The sequence below is a fragment of the Crassostrea angulata genome, chromosome 5, assembly GCF_025612915.1.
Source record: "Crassostrea angulata isolate pt1a10 chromosome 5, ASM2561291v2, whole genome shotgun sequence".
Taxonomy (NCBI): domain Eukaryota; kingdom Metazoa; phylum Mollusca; class Bivalvia; order Ostreida; family Ostreidae; genus Magallana; species Magallana angulata.
In genome coordinates, this window is record NC_069115.1 from 24,913,789 (window position 1) to 24,935,030 (window position 21,242).

The following is a 21,242-nucleotide window of genomic DNA, read 5'->3' on the forward strand; positions in this document are numbered from 1 at the left end:
CAACTCTTTACATTCCTTTCAAGTTTCCATTCACATTTTGATGATGGTATTTTATCCCTGTTACTACACGTGTGTAAAAATGCAATGTGTCTCACTGACGGCAGCATCAGTGCTGCCCTCTCTTAGATGCTTAGAGATAACCCAGCAGGGAGGTAATGATTTTAACAATATGGCAGCGCTCATGGATTGCAAGAATTAGTTATTCTAAGTGGTATATCTTTTTACTGAGGAAAGCTCTGTCTAAACGGTTTTCAGATATCATTATACACATCAAACAGACAAATTTGAGCCCTTGATAATTTTTTCATGTTCACTTCCTTTAATATTTTAGATTTTTTATTTGTCTGATAATTTTCAATTTTGCATTGCAAATAAAGCAATAATTATTGTTCTTGAAATCTAAATTGATATTGTAGAAAAAGAGAGATCGAAGGATGGCTTCAGTACAGGTTTGAATGTTAACATTTCTCTTGGACGTGTAAACCGTAAACTCAATGGGCCAATTATTTATCTAAGAATAAATGTTGAGATTGTTTTTTTCCTTCTATTATTTGATGCAATAAATAAAAAAAGTTGTTTACGATTATCTTTTTTAACATTCAAACGTATCATTGGTTGAACTTTGTAAACTTGCCAATTGCCTGAATAAGTTTCGTTAAAATACCGCGCTAACCTATATCAATGTTGTATTCTCTAAGAAAAACATAACGCAGTGAAATCACAGTTAGGCTTAATGGAGAAAGAGTAATACAATTTTGTTATCCTATAAGTATATGTAGGTTTGTATTAATCATCACAACACAAAGACTGAAGCCTGTTTGATTCCCCCAAATCAGTAAACAGATAGACTTTAATACTCATTAAAAAGGTGAAACGGCTAATATGTTTACCAAGCACACCAATTAGAGGTCTCTTGGAGTAGATCCATTAAAACAGGTTGGGTTAATTACATTTGTATTTTGTATGTTAATCCAAAATAAACGTCTGATTTAAAGCTTAGATTTCTGTAGTGCCATAGAGTAAATTTTTTAGTCCTGACATATATAACAAACAGTCATATGGGCATTACATTGATGGACCTCTTGCGTTGAATATAGTTCTTAATTTAAAGTCTATCACCGGAATCTTGAATTCTCACTACATTGAAATATTCTATATACTTTTGCTGATTTGCTATTTCCCTGTCCTAGGTAAACCTGCTCTTTCTCGCTTGTGCTTTCATACTTCTGTATGTAAGTGTTACCCCAGTGGAAGCAGAAGCGTGTCGTTATCACTACCACATAAATGAGTACTACAGGAGAAATTTCTTGGGCTACTACAAACTATACTACCCTCTCTATTATGGTTACTGTACATATGGGGTAAGTGTGATCTGTTATCCGTTTTTGTATTATCTATATAAGAAATCATTTATGTTTCATATCAAAAGTACCGTTTTAAGAGATTAATTAATGGTCTTATATTTAATTTATTTAAATTTAAAAAAAAAGCCTGACATTTTCTCTGAAATTTCTGGTGATAAAAGTGATTATTCAGCTTTAAAAGCTTTCAACACTGCGAAATTCTAATTCTTAACTTTCTATTTAACTTTGTATAACAAGAGGTCATATAATTGTGAAAAACAGTCCACCTTTTTATACTTTTCATAAAATGCCTAACTCCACTGATCAAAGTACTGAAGTACCGATGGGAGTTGATTTTATCGATTATTACTTTTTAATTTTAAAGTCAACGATCTGTTATTTTGCATTGCAAGTAGTTTTTAATCTCTATATGAATTACGCACATTTTTTAAATGAATTCTCGGACTTTTCCGACGAATTTCAAAACCCCCCCATATGAATCATGTTGTGTAGTATTTAAAGACATAGTTAATTCCATCAAACTATGTGTCGGTAATCGAAATATTTCAACAAATTGTATGGATCCAAGCAATATTGAACTTTAGTCTCGTTAAACCAGACGTTTGGCTGTCTCCGTTTATCTCCGACAAGCAAGAGAGACTCTCCGCTTGTCGAAAATTTACGGAGACAGCCGAGCGTTTGGTTGAACAGGACTATATTGAACTCTGGCGTATGAATACATACGACTACAAAATGTTTAAATTGTTCGTACTTTTTCTAATCCGACTATTTTCAAACTATTCATAAATAAGTCTCCTTGAAAAACAATGCTTCAGCATACATTGCATCGAATTTATCGATTATTTTCAAAAACTAATTCTTGTCAGCGGTGATAATTTGTGCTAAGGTCCAAACACTGTTTCACTTTTGGTTTGCCAGAGTAACTGCATAGGAGAGTTGATTAAAAATCAAATCCTAAAAACTAGGGAGAAATGATTTAATCTCCGGTTTTCATTGTGTTTAATGTAATGATGTAAAAAAATACTTCCTAACTAAAACTGCTCAAGGTATGCTTTATTAGCCATTGCAGCTTTGTGTCTGCATAACTATCCTTCAATTTGTATTTGTTTCTATCCTTAATAGCAATACAAACAAACTTTTCAGTATTGGACTAGCGATGGAAATGTGTACAATACCAATGGAGAGCGTTTGTATTACATAAAAACGTTCTATACTCGCAAGTAAGTCAAATGTACAAGAAATGCTTTAAATTTATTTCAACATAACTTTCAGACTTTACTTTCGATAATCTATGCGGTAGAAGGAAAAGAAAGTTATCTGTTATAAACTATTAATGTTAAAGTGTTTTATATTTTTTAAGGAGATCCTCGTCTACTGGAGAAGTGGTAAGAAACAAACTGATAAGGATCTATAGATCTATAGGGACTGAATATATTGATAACCGATAAACTGGTACCTTTAATGAAAATTAGCAATGTTTTGATGTAAATAGAAGTATTTGAAGGTATGGTTACTTTTTGATTTAGGGGACCTACAGCGGAACTACAAACAGAGACACAGGGTTATCTGAAAATAAGCAAACAAAAAGGTATAAAAATGATCATCTTCAAAAAGACTTTCGTTTTATCATGCAGTTAATAATCTTATATTTTATTAAGTTGTTATATTTTTCTGCATCAGCTTGATTACTGGATTTAAAACGTACGACATTAATGGAATCATTTCACTTTTTTCCACGATTGATCAAAAAATTCTATAGTACTAGTAATCACAAATCCCCTTCCTTACTATAATACTACCCTGACGTCAAAACATTTAATTTTTAATCAATCCTTACAGATTTCAGCTTCAGTTTGATGCTGACCTTTTCTTGAAAATTATCAAATGAAAAAAAAAATGCCGGATTTTTCACGCCCTTTGATCTTGATTTTTTTTTAGAGATGTTGAAGCGAGTGACAACATTCAAAAAAGAATTAAGGTAAACCTAGTCTATCATATCAATTTTTTAACAGAGATAAATTATTTCTTGAAAGTTTTCCTTAAGACAAACATTTTAATTTCAATTCGTCAATTAAATTGACATACATGTATTTGAGATTATGAATTAATGAATGATACACATTAAATTAAGGTATCTGATTATGCTGAGATTCTACAGGCCTTAGAAGGACAGAAACGCGCTGAGAGAGCTTTTCAGGTGAGAAATATTGGGAAATGGAATATACATGCAAGTTGTTATTGTTTGAACCAAAACAGAGTCTCAATTTCTTTCGTCTTTAAATCGACTATCGATATGAAAACTTTGAAAACTTTGGTGAAGCGTTTAAAGAACCTTAAATAAAGCACCATAATCATTAAAAAGAAAAAGTGATTTCAACATCTTTTAGATTTATTCTTAACAATGTCAAATTCAGTTCAACATTCATATAGAAATCCCATTCTCTAGATAGTATAATTATTTTTTGCAATCATTAATTTAACACCTTTCAGATTCATTCTTAACAATGTCCAATACAATTCATTATACACATAAAAATCCCATTCTCCAGATGGTATAATTATTTTTGCAACTATGGTTCTTAAACTGTGCCTTTTTTTTCAAAAATGTACTTTAGAAAGCAGCTTACGGTAAAGTTTCGAAAAATTCCGCTGTGAAAAAGGAGGCAGAAGAAACAAAAGAGCAAGCCTAGGTTTGTAAATGAGTACGTCAGCATTGTGATTCTTGCATTGTGACCCGACGCAAACAATTTTAAGATTTGCATTAAAATTCGAAAATCTAAAATAAAACAAGTTTTTAGAATTGATTATTTTTCTTTTACATTTTAGGGTGGATGGTCCAGGAATGCTAAATATGGCATATTTACTTTGACTGAAGAACTATTTATCCTTATCAAAATAAAAAAAAAAATGCATCAAAATGATCAGTATCATTATTTTTGTTGTAAGACAAATAGAAAGATTTGTGTTTTTCAATGGTTTTAGGTATAAACGTTTGTCAGTTTCTAGAAGACTGCATCAGCAAAACTTTGATAAAAATATTAAGTTTCGAAGAAGAATAAAAATTTATAATCTATCCCAATTGCAAGATATTCATGCAACACACTCAGACGATTTTAATGAAAAAAACATATCTGTTAAAAAAGTACAATTGAAATCTAAGAAAGTGAAAATATCCAAGATATTATGACCGGTAATTTCGATGAAAACTAATGAACACCCAGTTGAGGAATAATGGGATTATTTTGAAGAAAAAAGCATCAGGGGTCTTTTTTCTTGATGCCACACATGAATAAAAAAAATGGCATTTAAATATAGTATACAATATTCACTTTTTTCTTCACGTCTATAAAGTTTCAATTCGAATATTATGTAAAAGTAAATTCAGTACATCTGTGATCACCGTGTAGGAACAGACTGAAGAATTGTGTGTTATTTAACACAGAGTTTTTGGTGAAGGCTGGTTGGCCAACAAATCAACGATCTGATCTGCTTTATTCCTTTAAGTTAAACAAAAAATGTATTTGTCCGTATACTAATATCAATAAAGAAAAACTCAAAACCTTAGCTTTAAAATGTGTCATTTCCCCAATCTTAATATTATTCTTTAGATAGTCTAAAAATGGCAACTAATTGCTGCACTTGCATACCAGTAGTTAGTTGTTGTTGTGGGGGGGGGGGGTTATAAACGTCAATATAAGTATAATTCACGACCAATAAAGAGCCTACTCTTTCATCGGCAATAAATACAATTTCGTTATATTTTGACTTGTATCTCAAAATCATTTTAATTTATGTGTTTTTACTCGTAATTTTGAGATACATGTAGCTCGTTGTGAATAGAACTATTGAGTATACTTCGGTGCAATGTCTCAGTATCTTGTTTCAACTGGTATCTGTTAATGCAATATGTACGATGAGTATCAATAATGTTCCTGCATGATAACAAAAAGCGACACAATATGATAGAACCATGCAAATCATTTTTAAAAGCATTTTGAAAAAGAAAGGAGAGTAATAAAACGTTTTATTGGGATTAATGAAGTGGTTTTATTGATAGGAGTTGGTCATACTATTTTGAAAATAAGCTTTTATGCTCGTTTGAAGTTAGGGGAATCGCCTACACGAAAGTCAACTGAACTCATTTTTTGTAGGTAAAAAAACCTTAATGTATCGCAAATAAACGCGTAATTTTTGCAATTAAACGCGTAACGTTCGCGTTATAATCGCGAAACGTTTGCATTTTGTATGCTTTACGGATTACATTAAAGGTATTTCCATTCAATATCAGTTAGTTTTTTTTATTTTGTTTGATTTTGGATTCATAAACTGTTTTATAAACTAATTTCACCGTTGCTGGTTCAATAATCTGTTTAGTATATTTCCTATAACAGATTATAATAGATAGACAATTAAACTATCAACAATTTGTCAGCATTTAGATCTAAATATTGAAAAGTGCATCCGAAATATAAAAAGGTCCGAGAATACAATGTACATTTATATGAAATATGTAGATGTAACGTGTATATAGGAAGAATTTTTATATTGAATAAAAAAAAATATCAAAACCACAAATGTGATTTAAAACCAATGTCACATAACTATGTATCGCTTTTCATGAGCGCGGTATTATAGAAAAATCAACTTGTTATATTACAAGTTTTATCGATTTTCAGTTGTAAATTGAAAGGATATACTTTTTGTAATTGTTTTACCTATGTCATATTGCCGCGACATAATAAGATCTGGTGTGACTTTTTCATTTCAGAGAAATATGACATATTAAGAATTGGAAGAAAGTATCTATCCAAATATTTTTTTCTAGATATTGTTCACATCTAAAGAGCGTAGTTTTGTTCTCTCAATGAATCAAATAAATGAAATATATATTTGATAAAAGAGTCATAACGGTTTGAAGATGTCCCATGCTTGATTTATATTATAAGAAAACTACAAATGGAAAGTGCTACATCTTATTCATTCATTTTTGATGGCTCTTGTTTGAAATATCGAAATATTTACACTTATGTTTAGTGCTTATTCGCGGAAGTAACTCATTAATTCGCGAACGTTTTGCGTTTTTTCCCAAAGGTTACGCGTTTATTCGCGAAACTTTTGCGTTTAATCGCGGAAAAAATTAATTTATCACCCACAATAAATGAACCTAATGGGTTTCCGTAGGCCACGATATACACCGTGTTTTGGAATAAATGCCAGGTTATGCCTTTCTGATTTTTATGTAATCAACTTAAACAAAATTGATGAATATAATTATTTTCATATTTCAGGTTATGACGTTGCACTAGCATGAAGTTTACTGCTTGCTACGTCAGAACTTTCACATATTGAATATTAATTGATCTGGAGTTTGTTATTCAGAATTGTTATGATAAACACTTTTATTTCTTTAATCAAATATTGTTTATAAATTATACTGATGACAGACGTTAAACCCTGGTTGCATTGATTCCTTATTGAAAAGGTTTAGACATACATAGTAATATTAAAAAAAATCATTTTATTCCGTTACTCCATATAAGGTCTAAACAGCTTAAAAATATAAAAACAAAAATTAAAAATAGTTCTGTTTCGATTCAACGGTTATTATAGTTTGTAATATTACTTTAAAAATATTTTTAGCATATTCTTCGCAATAAGGCTGATTTAATTTTTTTTTTATAGTCGTCGACGCATGTTTAATAAGGTGAAATGAAATATTTTCACATGGCCGTTCACAATGTAACACATGTACATTGAAATGAAACACGTGTATTGAGGCAAAATTCCGCTGCTCCGGCCGCTTGCATGGGTAGATTTATGTTCATTATTCATTTTTGATTACATAATATCCTTTCACACACGAGTGATCCGGGACAATGACACAGGTAAACAGGTAAACTAACGAAGCCACTGCTCGAGACACACGTGTATCTGGGGTATTAATACACATGGTACACGAGTCTGGTGAAGAAAGAGAGGGTTTCACACATCTAGACTGGTAAATTAATTTGTGTATAATTACCTACCCAATTGTTAAAAAATAAAACAGAAAAATAAATAAGACCGTAAAATCAAGCATTCGTAAGCTAATACATGTGTATAGTCCGTCAATCAGTGATAAAAGAAATATGCATGAGACTATCAAATAGTAAAACTAACGTCCGAAGTAAATGCCTTTATTGTTACTTATCTAATCACTTAAATAATGACCAAATTCACAGTTCAACAATTTAAACCTTTTTTATGTGATTAAGTTATTATTTCGGAAGTAATTACGTTGGTCTTAATTTCTTATTTCATAAAGTGCAACTTTCTTTCGAGCGCTATGGTCAGCAATTTAACGCTTTAACTCCATATAGCTTAAATTGTTATACTGACAAGAATCATTATGAAATCTTAATAAACTTGAACATTTTGACAAAGGATGTAAATAAATGTAAAATGAAATTCCATTATCGTATTTTTAAAAAAAATACGAGACAGACTTAACATGCAGCCATCTTGGACTTTCGCCTTGATCCGTTTATAATCCCGTGTTTGTTCTCTAAAGAATGTATACTATTTTGATTATTACTGGTCCGATATCCATATTATTCGGGCAACATCATTTGTAATTTTATGCCTTATACGAGAAATAGACCCCGCGTTACCTTTAACGAAACATGTCATATCAATATTTTTAATCAGTTAATCATGTCACGGAAAAATCATTCGAAAGAATGACAATATTAACAAAACGTTTCTTATAACAATAGTTCTTTGATTAATTGTCATTTTGCTCCATTTGCTGTGCATTTATATGCAAAATGCGTTACACATTTAACTTAATTTATGAACCAAACAATTTTCCAATCGGCATTTTTGTTTGATAAAATACTGGTTTAAACTCAAACAATAGTATATTTAGTCATCCAGGGTTGATAAGGAAATAAAACAACAGAAAAAATGTTCATATATCGATAAAAAATGAAAGAAAACGAACAGTTTTTATACGATTTTCCTGTTACTCATACAGCGGCGTTGACCCCGTGTCACAGTTCATCTCGCGCAAAATCGGCTTGATTCAAAATTCGTACAGGTATATATGAAACCGGGTTTCCCCCAAATATCTCGAAAACTACTAAAGCGATCGCTGTAAAATTTTCAGGATGATGTTTTTACTCAAAGATCTACATTATATCAAAAATAGACCGGCACTGCGGGTACCCTTTAAGTTTTTATCCGCATACTGGATTGGATAATCTACAAAAGGACAACATATTTTGTGCAACATCATTGACATAAATTTAGAACAAAAGGGGCCCAAGTACAGAACCTTGTGCCACTCCAACATTAACACTTACACTTGATGATAATACATGTACATCTTTATACATCACTTTTTGAGATCTGTTACACAAATAGCTGCTAAACCATTGAAAAAGATTGCCACAAATACTGTAACTTAAAAAGAAGACCTTCATGCCAAACTCTGTCAAAGGCTTTTGATAGATCACAAAAAACAATGCAACATGATTTACCCTCATCAATATTCTGAGCAATACTATGAACTGTCTCAATTAACTGGTACACTGTTGAGTGACCGGGTAAAAAAGGTCTTGGTATCTATAAAATAATTTGTTACTATGGAAATAATTATAAACATGTTTAAAAACGATTCTCTCCATTATTTACATTACACAGCTTAGTAAAGAAACAGGTCTATAATTACATGAGAGTGATGGCTCCTCTTTTTTAAAAAGAGGTAGAACGCTGTTTTAACATTATTTTTATCATCTGTGTATTGTAAAGGTGGAATTTCACTGGTTGTTTTTGTTTGGAAAACGTCTTGAAGAAGTTTCCAGTATAACTTGTAATTGCTTTTAATGGAGTCATCAAAAAAAGTTTCAATGTTGTCGTAGTAGTTAGAAAATGCTTGCTTTTTCATGCTGTTGACTTGATTTCGAACTTTTTTTATACTTTGACCAGTCGCATTAGGACATGTACATGTATAATAAAGAACTGCACTTTCTGACAAATAAATATTATACATTAATACATGTACATGCACTTGGTACTTATTTCCATTGGTTTATTTGTTTGCTTTCTAAACATTACAGCATTATCTCTTATCTGTGCTAGCGCTATTTTTATCCGACATTGTAAAATGAACATCACGTAAATTTTTGTCTTTATATAAATGGTATAGGATATTTTTTTTCATAATAATCCAATTAAAAAGCAAAAATGTTTATACTTAAAAAAGCAAATGAATTAAAAATAGAACGCCGTCCATACGGTTCGAACATCCTCGAGAAGAATGGAGTACGAGCCTCCGCCTATCCCATTGAGCTACGTTGACACAGTAGGGTATTGGTGAATAATTTTAACTGTTTGACAATAATTAATAAAGTAAAGCGTTTTTGGTTTAAACTACGAATTTGACCCATAATGGTCTAGACTCCATTTTAACAAATCAATGACAAAAATCAATAAAAACTTATTCCGTAAATAAAAGTACTCTTAGGATGGAGTCGGGACCAATTCATACCTAAATTTTGCAATTCAGAACAGTAAATGATCCAAGTTTTAGCATAAAACGCTATGCAGCTCAATTTGGAAATCTATAACTGTCATGTTTATAGAATGAAAGCACAATATTGACTTCCATCGTGAAATTCATATCTAAAATCAATGCAAACATACCAATAATGAATATTCAAATTTAAATTGAAATTCTTTCGTCTTTATTCCCCCAAGAGGGGGATATACAACGCCTTGTGCGCCCCTGTTCTTTGATGAAAGATTTTCATCTTTTCTGACCATGCATTGACTTTGTCTGTTTAGATGACCGATAATTGAAAGTGATATTTTCAAAGAACATTTTCATATTCAAAGTAAAACAAAAAAAAAAGCTTTATCCCCAAAACAAGAAGCCCTGATCATGGGGCCACGAATTTTACAATTTCTGATATCAAATATCTTGTGCATCAAAAACATGTATTGGGATTTTCTGTTCGATACACAGGAGCAGATGATATGCTTCATAAATACCATTTAATCAACTTTTACAATTTTGATTTAAAACCTCAGCCCCCTCGAGTCCATAGTGGGGGATACGATGTTTACAATGTACATTTCTCTTTCCTTACAAATGTAACACACCAAGTCTAGTGAAAATTGATCTAATTCTTTCAAAGGAGCTAAAAAACAAACGACGAATAAAGCACGACTTCATATACGTACCAAGACGAATGCCAAAAGGTAACCTGAGTGACCTGGATTAATTACCTGAAATGCTGTAAAAGTTCTGCTTTATAACATCATCGAAAATGCCAAAGTCGGTGATTTTTTCTTATCAAACAGGAAGAAATAAAGATGAAAAATTAAATTGTTGAATGTTTCTAATTGGATCTATATAAACATAAATCACAGAATTACAGAATAAGGGGGATGTATAGCCATCTTATACATTTGATGATCAAAATGTAAACTGTTTATGCCTAAAAATGACTAAATCTGTTGTCAAATTTAAAAAAATCCAATAAATATGAGGTTTAACATTTGGTTTTGGATGCAAACTACGCACAAAAGAACAGAACAGTGCTTTTTTTAATCACTGAGAACTGTGCAGTTACAGACTTAAATTCAACAATTAAAAGTGTAAAAAAAATATAAAAGGAGGTCATTAATGTCCCCCATACAACCATTTGTTGAGAAAAAATCTAAACTTACTAATTTAAGTTGTAACTTGGTCTTTAAATAGGGTACCCTATTCTTAAAACTGGTCTAAGAAACTAATACATGTATAGTATCAGTCGGAAGGAGACATATTTGTCTGTTGAAAAATATATGTATATTAAAGACATCCTTTCTTTTATTTTTTTTTTACCCTATTCCAACTTCTAATCAGAAAAAAAAAGAATTTACTTTATTCATACTAATAGGACTGAAAAAACACCAACTATGGACTTCTAAGGACATGCCTGTCACATTCAACGAACATTGTTATATAAAAAAATACGTTTATTTTTGTTGTCCATAAAAATGAGATGTCAATATGCCTGTTATAGACACATCAGTTTTATGTATAGACGGAATTTTTCTTGTTCGAAAAATAGATCTAATACCGACTAATAAAATAACTGTACCCTATTTTCAGGCAAATTAACAACATTATTGTGCAAAATTCAACCCTTTCCCGAACAAATGGTTGTGAACATGACAACATTGAACATTTTGTTTTTTAGATTTTCAAATTTTCAAAATAAATCTGCACATGCGCAGATCTAGAGCTGTTCTTAGTGATTAAAATTGCATTCTTCTGTACTTGTATGCGTAATTTGCATACATACAACATGTTAAACATCATATTAATTGCTTTTAATCTTTTGACAACAGTTTTGGTCAGTTTTGGACAGAAGCAACCTAGTTCAAGAAATGATTTCATTTAAATCCTTGAATGTACAAGAGGACCGCACACCTCCTTAAGATTAACAGTAATTAACTAAGTTTATTTCATAAAATGATACAAATATACTATGTAAATATTATTAATCTAGTTGAAGCTTTTCTTTACCACATACATGCATTTAAAAAAAATGATGTACTAGTATTAGATAAATATGTAATGATAATTGGTCGATGGTATTCAAAATCTTAGGGCTTTTGAATGAGACCTTGAAAGTCTGGGCGTCCATTGATGTAATTGTATTAATTTTAAAAACTCATTAAATCATCATCATATTGATATCGGCTTTGTTGACGAAACCGGAGTATCCAGCGAAACATGTTGCGGTGCTGCCTTTCAAGGATGTCCGTTTGGATTCAGGTATTGTTTTACAGAACATCCTATACTGTTTAGTTATATAAAGACTGAACTAAATGTTTTCATTACCTCAAAAATAAACTCAACACCGAAGGTAAGTAAGGAAATGTTTATGATTTGATAAAACAAAGTTTTAATTATCGTAAGATATTCAAACAAACCATTACTGTTAATTTCCGAAGAAATGAAACTGTTGTAATTATAGAATATTTTTTTTCTTCATATGATAAAGTATTATTCATATTTAAGATTTTTTATTTGCTGGATAATTTTCAATTTTGCATCGCAAACAAAGCAATAATTATTGTTCTTGAAATATAAATTGTTATTGTAGAATAGAAAAAGTGAGATCGAAGAATGGCTTCAGCACAGGTTTGAATATTAACATTTCTTTCATTAAATATCCTGGACGTGTAAACTGTAAACACAATCGGCCAATTATGTAACTAAAACAACATGTAAAGATTGTTTCTTTTTCTATTATTTGATGCAATAAACAAATAAGCTGTTCAAATCTTGCACTACATTCAAATATATCATTGAGTAAAATTTGTCAACTTGCGAAAAGTTTTGTTAATATATCGCGCTTACCAATATCAATTTTGTATTCTCTCAGAAAAACATAACGCTGTAAAACCACAATAAGGCTTAATGGAGAAAGAGTAATACAATTTTGTTATCCTATTAGTATATATAGGTTTATATTAATCATCACAACACATAGGCCGGGACCTCTGTTTGATTCCCGCAAATCAGCAAACAGATAAAATTCAGTACTGAATTTATAGGTGAAAACGTTTAATAAATTTGCAAAGCATACTAACTTAGAGGTCTCTTGGAGAAAATCTATTAAAACAGGTTGGGTTAATAACATATCGTATTTTGTATGTTAGTCCAAAATAAACGTCTGATTTAAAGCCTAGCTTTCTGAAGTGACATGGAGTAAATTTTTAAGTCTTCATATATATAACAAACATTCATAGGGGCATTACTTTGATGGACCTCTGGCTTTGAAAATAGTTTGTAAATTTGAAACCTCTTAACGGCATGTTGAATATTCTTACTACACTGAAAAATTTTATACACTTTTGCTGATTTCCCATTTCTGTTTGGCCTGTCCCAGGTAAACCTGCTCTTTCTCGCTTGTGCTTTCATACTTCTGTATGTAAGTGTTACCCCGGTGGAAGCAGAAGCGTGTGGTTACCACTACCACATTAACGAGTACTTCACGGTATACTACTCGACCACCTACAAACGATTCCACCCCCTCTATTATGGATACTGTACAGGTGGGGTAAGTGTGATCTGTTATCCGTTTTTGTGTTATTTAAATGATAAATCATTTATGTTTCATATATTAAAAAGCACGGTTTTAAGAGATTGAATAATAATCTATTATTTATTTACTTTATAAAAAAAAATCCCGACATTTCCTCTGAAATTTTTGGTAATAAAATTGATAATTCAGCTTTAAAAGCTTTCAACGCTGCGAAATTCTAATTCTTAAAGGGTACCTGCAGTGCCGGTCAATTTTTGATATAATGGAGATCTATGTGTAAAAACATCATCCTGAAAATTTTACAGCGATCGCATAAGTAGTTTTCGAGATATTTGGGGAAAACCCGATTTCACACCTGAACGAGTTTTGAATCAAGCCGATTTGGCGCGAGATGAACTGTGACGTCACGGGGTCAACGCCGCTGTATGAGAAACAGGAATATCGTATGAAAACTGTTCGTTTTCTTGCATTGTTTTATCGATATATGAACATTTTTTTCTGTTGTTTTATTTCCTTATCAACCCTGGATGACTAATTATACTGTTGGTTGAGTTTAACCCGTATTTTATCGAACAAAAATGCCGAATTCGGACACATTTTACATATAAATGCACACCATATGTAGCAAAATGACAATTAATCAAAGCATTATTGTTATAAGAAACATATTTTGTTAATATTGTCATTCTTTCGAATGATTTCTCAGTAACATCATTAACTGATTAATAATATTGATAATACATAATGATATTTCGTAAAAGGTAACTCGGGGTCTATTCCTCGTATAAGGCTTAAAATGATGTCGCCCGATTATTCAATAATATTGATATCGGACCAATAACAATCAAAATAGCATGCATTCTTTAACAAACAAACATGGGATTATAAACGGATCAAGGTGAAAGTCCAAGATGGCTGTATGATCACTGGCGTCGGAAGGGGGGGGGGGGGGCTAGTATGCTTCTGAATCCAACTTCTCAATCTTTCAAGGTAAATTTAGGAACAATAATCTTTCCTGCGAGGAAAAAGTGGGGGGGGGGGGCTGAACCCTCTATCCTGCTATGTTTCTAATAGTAAGGTATAACTTTGCAAAAAAAGTGGGGGAGCTAAGCCCCCCCCCTAGCCCCCCCGGTTCCAACGCCTATGATGATTAAGTCTGTCTCGTATTCTTTTAAAAATACGATAATGGAATTTAATTTTACGTTTATTTACATCCTTTGTCAAAATGTTCCAGTTTATTCAGATTTCATAGTGATTCGTTGTCAGTATTACAATTTAAGCTAAACGGAGTTATAAAGCGTTTAATTGCTGACCATAGCGCTCGAAAGAACGTTGCACTTTATCAAATAAGAAATTATAAAGAACAACGTAATTACTTCCGAAATAATAACTTGTTCACATAAAAAAGGTTTCAATTGCTGAATTATAAATTTAGTCATTATTAAGTGATTAGATAAGTAACAATAATGGCATTTTACTTCGAACATTAGTTTTACTATTTAATATATAGTATCATGCATGATTCTTTGATCACTGATGGACGGACTATACACATGTTTTAGCTGACGAATGCTTGATTTTACACAGTCTAATTTATTTCTCTGTTTTATCTTTTAACAATTGAGAAGCTAATTATACACAAATCAATTTACCCGCCTAGAGGTGTGAAACCCTTTCTTCGTTCATCAGACTCGTGTACCTTGTGTATACATACCCCAGATACACGTGTGTCTGGAGCAGTGGCTTCGTTAGTTTACCTGTTTACCTGTGTCATTGTCTCGGATCACTCGTGTGTGAAAGGATATTATGTAATCAAAAAATGAATAATGAACATGAATTTGCCTATGTAAGCGTTTTAAGATATCGTATTCATCGGTAAAAAGGCGACGAGAATAACAAATTTTAAAATCCTTTTAAAAGAAATCTGATTGTAATAAAATAATAACGGATACAAATTTCTAGATCTACAATACTTAAAATAACAAGATAAGTCAAAACATCAGACCTATATCAATCATTTTGGCTGAAAAATCGAATTTAATTTGTATAGCTTTGAAAGGAAATTTCCCTCTTGTTGACCTCGTGACGTCATTTCCGCTGAAGCCTCGTTATCGCCTAATTCTGTTTTCTCTTGATTAGATTTCCCAAAGCAGGTAAAAATAGCCACTTTGAAGAGGCGTAACTCCGTTATTTTTGCACCGATTTCGATGCGGTTTTTTGCATTAAATTTTGGTATATAAACTCTTTAACATATGTTTCACATCGGCTGGGCTGCAAGTACCCTTTAACTTTCTATTTAAGTTTGTATAACAAGAGGTCATATAATTGTGAAATACAATCCACCTTTTTATAATTTTCATAAAATGCATACCTCCACTGAAAATTAGGAAGAAATCATTTAATCTCCGGTTTTCATTATTTGTAATGTATTGAATGCCTTGATGTAAAAAATACTCTCTTATTAAATCTGCTCAAGGTATGCTTTTAAGCCATTACAGCTTTGTGTATGCATCATTATACTTCAATTTGTATTTGTTTCTATCCTTAATAACAATATAAAAAAACTTTTTCAGATTTGGTATAGAGATGGAAAAGTGTACAATACCAATGGAGAGCGTTTGTATTATATAATAACGTACTCTCGTGGCAAGTAAGTCAAATGTACAAGAAATTCTTTAATTCTATTCCAGCGTAAAAAAAAAAAACAAAAAAAAACAAAAAAACACCTCTCCTTGTTTATTTGTTAAACACTATTAATTCTAAAGTGTTTTATATTTTTTAAGGAGATCCTCGTCTACTGGAGAAGTGGTGAGAAACAAACTGATAAGGATCTATAGATCTATAGGGACTGAATATATTGATAACCGATAATCTGGTACCTTTAAGGAAAATTAATAACTCAGTATAACAATGTTTTGATGAAAATAGAAGTATTTGAAGGTATGATTACTTTTTGCCTTAGGGTACCTACAGTGGAACTACAAACAGAGACACAGGGTTATCTGAAAATGAGCAAACAAAAAGGTATAAAAATTCATCTTCTAAACGACTTTCGTTGTATCATGCAGTTTAATAAGCTTATATTTTATAAAGGTATTATTTTTATCTGCAATTAGCTTGATAACTAGATTTAAAACGTACGGCATTAATGAAATCATTTTACATTTTTTCCACGATTGATTTAAAACATTTCTAATACTAGTATTGAGTGCTTCCTTACTATAATACTACACTGACGTCATAATATTCAATTTTTAACCGATCCTTACAGTTTTCAGCTTCAGTTTGACGCTGACCTTTTCCTGAAAATTATCGAATTAAAAAAATGCCGGATTTTTCACGCCCTTTGTTCTTGATTTTTTTTCAGAGATGTTGAAGCGAGTGACAACATTCAAAAAAGAATTAAGGTAAACCTTGTCTATCATATCAATTTTTCAACAGAAAATAATTATTTTTTTAAAGTCTTCCTTAAGACGAACATTTTAATGCCGATTCGTCAATTAAATTGATATACATGTATTTAAGATTTAAAAATTAATAAATGATACACTTTAAATTAAGGTATCTGATTATGCCGAGATTCTACAGGCCTTAGAAGGACAGAAACGCACTGAGAGAGCTTTTCAGGTGAGAAATATTAGGAAATGAAATATACATGCAAGTTGTTATTGTTTGAACCAAAACAGTGTCTCAATTTCTTTCGTCTTTAAATCGACTATCGATATGAGAACTTTGGTAAAGCGTTTTAAGAACCTTAAATAAAGCACCATAATCATTAAAATGAAAGTGAATTTAACACCTTATAGATTTATTCTTAACAATGTCAAATTCAGTTCAACATTCATATAGAAATCCCATTCTCTAGATAGTATAATTATTTTTGCAATCATTAATTTAAGACCTTTTAGATTCATTCTTACCAGTGTCCAATACAATTCATTATACATATAAATATCCTATTCTGCAGATGGTATAATTATTTTTGCAACTATGGTTCTTAAACTGTGCCTTTTGTCAAAAATGTACTTTAGAAAGCAGCTTACGGTAAAGTTTCGAAAAACTCTGCTGTGAAAAAGGAGGCAGAAGAAACAAAAGAGCAAGCCTAGGTTTGTAAATGAGTACGTCAGCATTGTGATTCTTGCATTGACCAGGCAAACTATTATAAGATTTCCATTAAAAATCGAAAATCTAAAATAAAACAAGTTTTTAGAATTGATTATTTTTCTTTTACATTTTAGGGTGGATGGTCCAGGAATGCTAAATATGGCATATTTACTTTGACTGAAGAACTATTTATCCTTATTAAAATAAAGAAAAAAATGCATCAAAATGATCAGTGTCATTTTTTTTGTTCTAAGACAAATAGAAAGATTTGTGTTTTTCAATGGTTTTGAGTATAAACGTTTGTCAGTTTCTAGAAGACTGCATCAGCAAAACTTTGATAAAAATAATAAGTTTCGAAGAAGAATAGAAATTTATAATCTATCCCAATTGCAAGATATTCATGCAACACACTCAGACGATTTTAATGAAAAAAACATATCTGATAAAAAAGTACAATTGAAATCTAAGAAAGTGAAAATATCCAAGATATTATGACCGGTAGTTTCGATGAAAACTAATGAACCTCCAGTTGAGGAATAATGGGATTATTTTGAAGAAAAAAGCATCAGGGGTCTTTTTTCTTGATGCCACACATGAATTAAAAAAATGGCATTTAAATATAGTATACAATATTCACTTTTTTCTTCACGTCTATAAAGTTTCAATTCGAATATTATGCAAAAGTAAATTCAGTACATCTGTGATCACCGTGTAGGAACAGACTGAAGAATTGGGTGTTATTTAACACAGAGTTCTTGGTGATTACTGGTTGGCCAACAAATCAACGATCTGATCTGCTTTATTCCTTAAAGTTAAACAAAAAATGTTTTTGTCCGTATACTAATATCAACTAGATGCTGTCATTAGACAGTAATACCCGCACCAAGTGTTTGCCCCTAAATGACACTGTTTTGTACCAGTTTAATTAAAAATGAAAGCCACATGCAAGCTCCGGTAATACATTTAAAAATTATTGTAACGTGCAAGGGGGTTACTGCCTGTGATCCCCGCGGGCCCGTACCCGAGATAGAATCGGATAGCCCTGATTGCTGCCAATATTTACAAGTGCAGACTTTAATCACCGCTCCTGCACATATATAGGGACTCAACGTTACGCAGGCAGGGATGACCGCACACCTACGCAACTGAACAGGTACCAACGTTAACGCAAGCAGGGATGACCGCACACTTGCGCCAACAACGCAACCTAACACAAGCAGGGAGTGCCGCACACTTGCGATAGAAAGGCCAGAACACCAGCAGGGATGACCACACACTAGTCTCCGCCGCAGCCACCACCAATACAAGCAGGGATGACCGCACACTTGTATTAATGCGATACAAAGCAGGGATGACCGCACACTTTGTATCGTAGGTTAATTCACACGAAGATTAGAGAGATCAGGAATGTCCGCACACTCAATCTAGCCGTACCTGTCTAAGTTTAACCCCAAACAGTCGTTCTCCGTAACGCAATTGACACTGTCCCTATATATGTGCCGGTCTAAAATAATTCGTGGTAACTTAAAACAAGAAATCAAAAATAAACAAACTAATCCAACCTAATCTAAAAAATAATTATGCATAACAACTTATTTACAAAGAATATTTATTATTGTACAACAAATAATCATCACACTGATTGGTTATTATTGGAAACATTAATTGAATCATCAAAATAAATCAAAGGGAAATAACTTTAACCAAAAAAATACATGAATAAGCTGCCCGCTTCATTATTATTTTCATAACTGAAGGATGATATCCCTTCCCATTTGATAATTAAATTAATACACATGAGCAGCACTTTATGTGCAATTTGGGGTTGAACTGTTTGCAGTGAATTTTCAGTTAATTAATAATCTTAACATTTCATGTGATGGATAGTATAACATGGTCTATATAATTATTACAAACAAAATTAAAAATTAAATTATGCCCCCTCCCCGTGACGGTTGCCGGTTTTAGATTTGCTTATGTATGCCTACATGTACATAATCGTGTGCACAGATTTAGAGAAGGGGTGGGAGTGAGGGGTCCAGATCCCCCCCCCCCCCCCAATGAAAATTCATTTATATCAATTGTAAAATTACCAAAAATACAAATTGGATCCCAGTACTCTTACAGACATGTAAACGCTCTAACCCATTGCGCTTCAATGTTAGGTAACATTATTTTGGGGGAAATATTTAATTAATATTTAATATACTATATTGTTTATCTCAATAGGAAGTATACATCGCAATATGCAGGTGTCCTGCACCACCTTAAAGCTGTTATTTACCTAATAAAATAGTGCAAGTGGATTTGAAGAATAGGTCATAAAAATACATGCATGTTACAAATAACTGATCTTTGTCTGAATTTACGTACACAACACAGGTCTGTTGGTCTCATTAGCGGGTAATAGTTTTACCCAGCTCTTCGATTAGATGGGTTCACGTACGTGTATACATGTCTGTGTTTTCCATATGCAGAAAAGGATTAGTTAAGATCAGCTAAAGGAATTCATTATTGTGTTTTAATTGGATTATCATTATGATGTTGATCAATATAGGTAAGCATAATACATGTAGTAGCAGTAGCACAATATAATGAGATGCCATCATACATAAGTTCTACTTTCACTTTCAAAATGTGATCTCCCTTTGACAGCATACTGTATCATCATCTTTTAATATTTAAATAAGCTTATCATCGTTACCTATCCTATCGCATTTGTAAAGTTTCTGTCATTTTAGTTGCAAAATAGTTATTTTTTTCATTTGTCAGACTTGCACTACTGAGTTGACCCCATATTGACCCTGTATAAACAATTTCTTATTAAATTTGTGTATTACATGTAAGTAAGTGTAGACACTTATCATTTTTATATCACTTATAATAGGAAGGAAGGAGTATTTCTTTCTTTATGTATTATAATGCATCAAATACAATGTAGGTCATGACCTTATGGGACTGTTCTGACCCCACGAAAAATTGAACTAAGCAATTTCCAAAATGTTAATGTGCATCAGGAGAGAAAAAGCAATCAAGAAATGATTTAAAATTTGCTATTGTACACATGTAAGAATGTATTAAGAAGACTGAATCTTTAGAACCAGGTTAGATTGGGGGGGGGGGGATGTGAATGTGGAGTATAAACATTTATAATTTGAATCATTTATTGTTATTAATTTCAACTTGTCAATGAATACTAGTTATTGATCCCAAGGTAGAAATATAACCTCTAATCATATCTCAATAGATCATTTGTCAAATATGCAAGGTGTTATAAATGTAATTTTTTAAGAATAACATTTTTTACCAGTTTATAAAAGATTTTAGACACCAAGATTATATTTTGATTTTAATAGATCATTCGACAATTAAGGGGAGGGGGGGGGGGGGGGACAGTTTATATTTGAGTTTGTTTGGGGGTGGGGAGGGGGGGGGGTCCAAGTCATATATTTGACAATTTTTGAATGTAATTTAAAATAAGACTAAGCCATGCTACAGTCATGAACATGAATAGACTAGTATAGAACAAAACACAAACTAATACATGTATCTATACATAGGAAGTATTACAAAACATAGATGATTGATCTATATCGGGGTTCTTAAATTGAATCATATATCATGTACATATTATATTATTGTTTCTTTGTTCAAGGCATTTCAGAAGGTATGTAGGTCATGATCCCAA

The 21,242-nt window shown here is 31.7% G+C and overlaps 1 protein-coding gene across 3 annotated transcripts in view; it reads left to right on the forward strand.

Moving 5' to 3' along the window:
* The window catches only part of LOC128183828 (uncharacterized), a 43,014-nt gene extending 25,231 nt beyond the window's left edge, over positions 1 to 17,783 (forward strand). The window contains exons 1-10 of one of the 3 annotated variants that reach the window (XM_052852992.1): positions 12,206 to 12,265; positions 12,506 to 12,543; positions 13,295 to 13,465; positions 16,024 to 16,100; positions 16,234 to 16,258; positions 16,413 to 16,474; positions 16,818 to 16,857; positions 17,012 to 17,077; positions 17,482 to 17,568; positions 17,689 to 17,783. In XM_052852992.1, coding sequence (XP_052708952.1) covers positions 12,529 to 12,543; positions 13,295 to 13,465; positions 16,024 to 16,100; positions 16,234 to 16,258; positions 16,413 to 16,474; positions 16,818 to 16,857; positions 17,012 to 17,077; positions 17,482 to 17,556 — 531 coding nt within the window. In that variant the 5' untranslated portion in view covers positions 12,206 to 12,265; positions 12,506 to 12,528 and the 3' untranslated portion in view covers positions 17,557 to 17,568; positions 17,689 to 17,783. Of the gene's footprint in view, positions 1 to 12,205; positions 12,266 to 12,503; positions 12,544 to 13,294; positions 13,466 to 16,023; positions 16,101 to 16,233; positions 16,259 to 16,412; positions 16,475 to 16,817; positions 16,858 to 17,011; positions 17,078 to 17,481; positions 17,569 to 17,688 lie in introns of those variants that run through there. The other 2 variants (XM_052852990.1, XM_052852991.1) reach the window with 2 other exon arrangements.
* Positions 17,784 to 21,242: the final 3,459 nt, after the last annotated feature.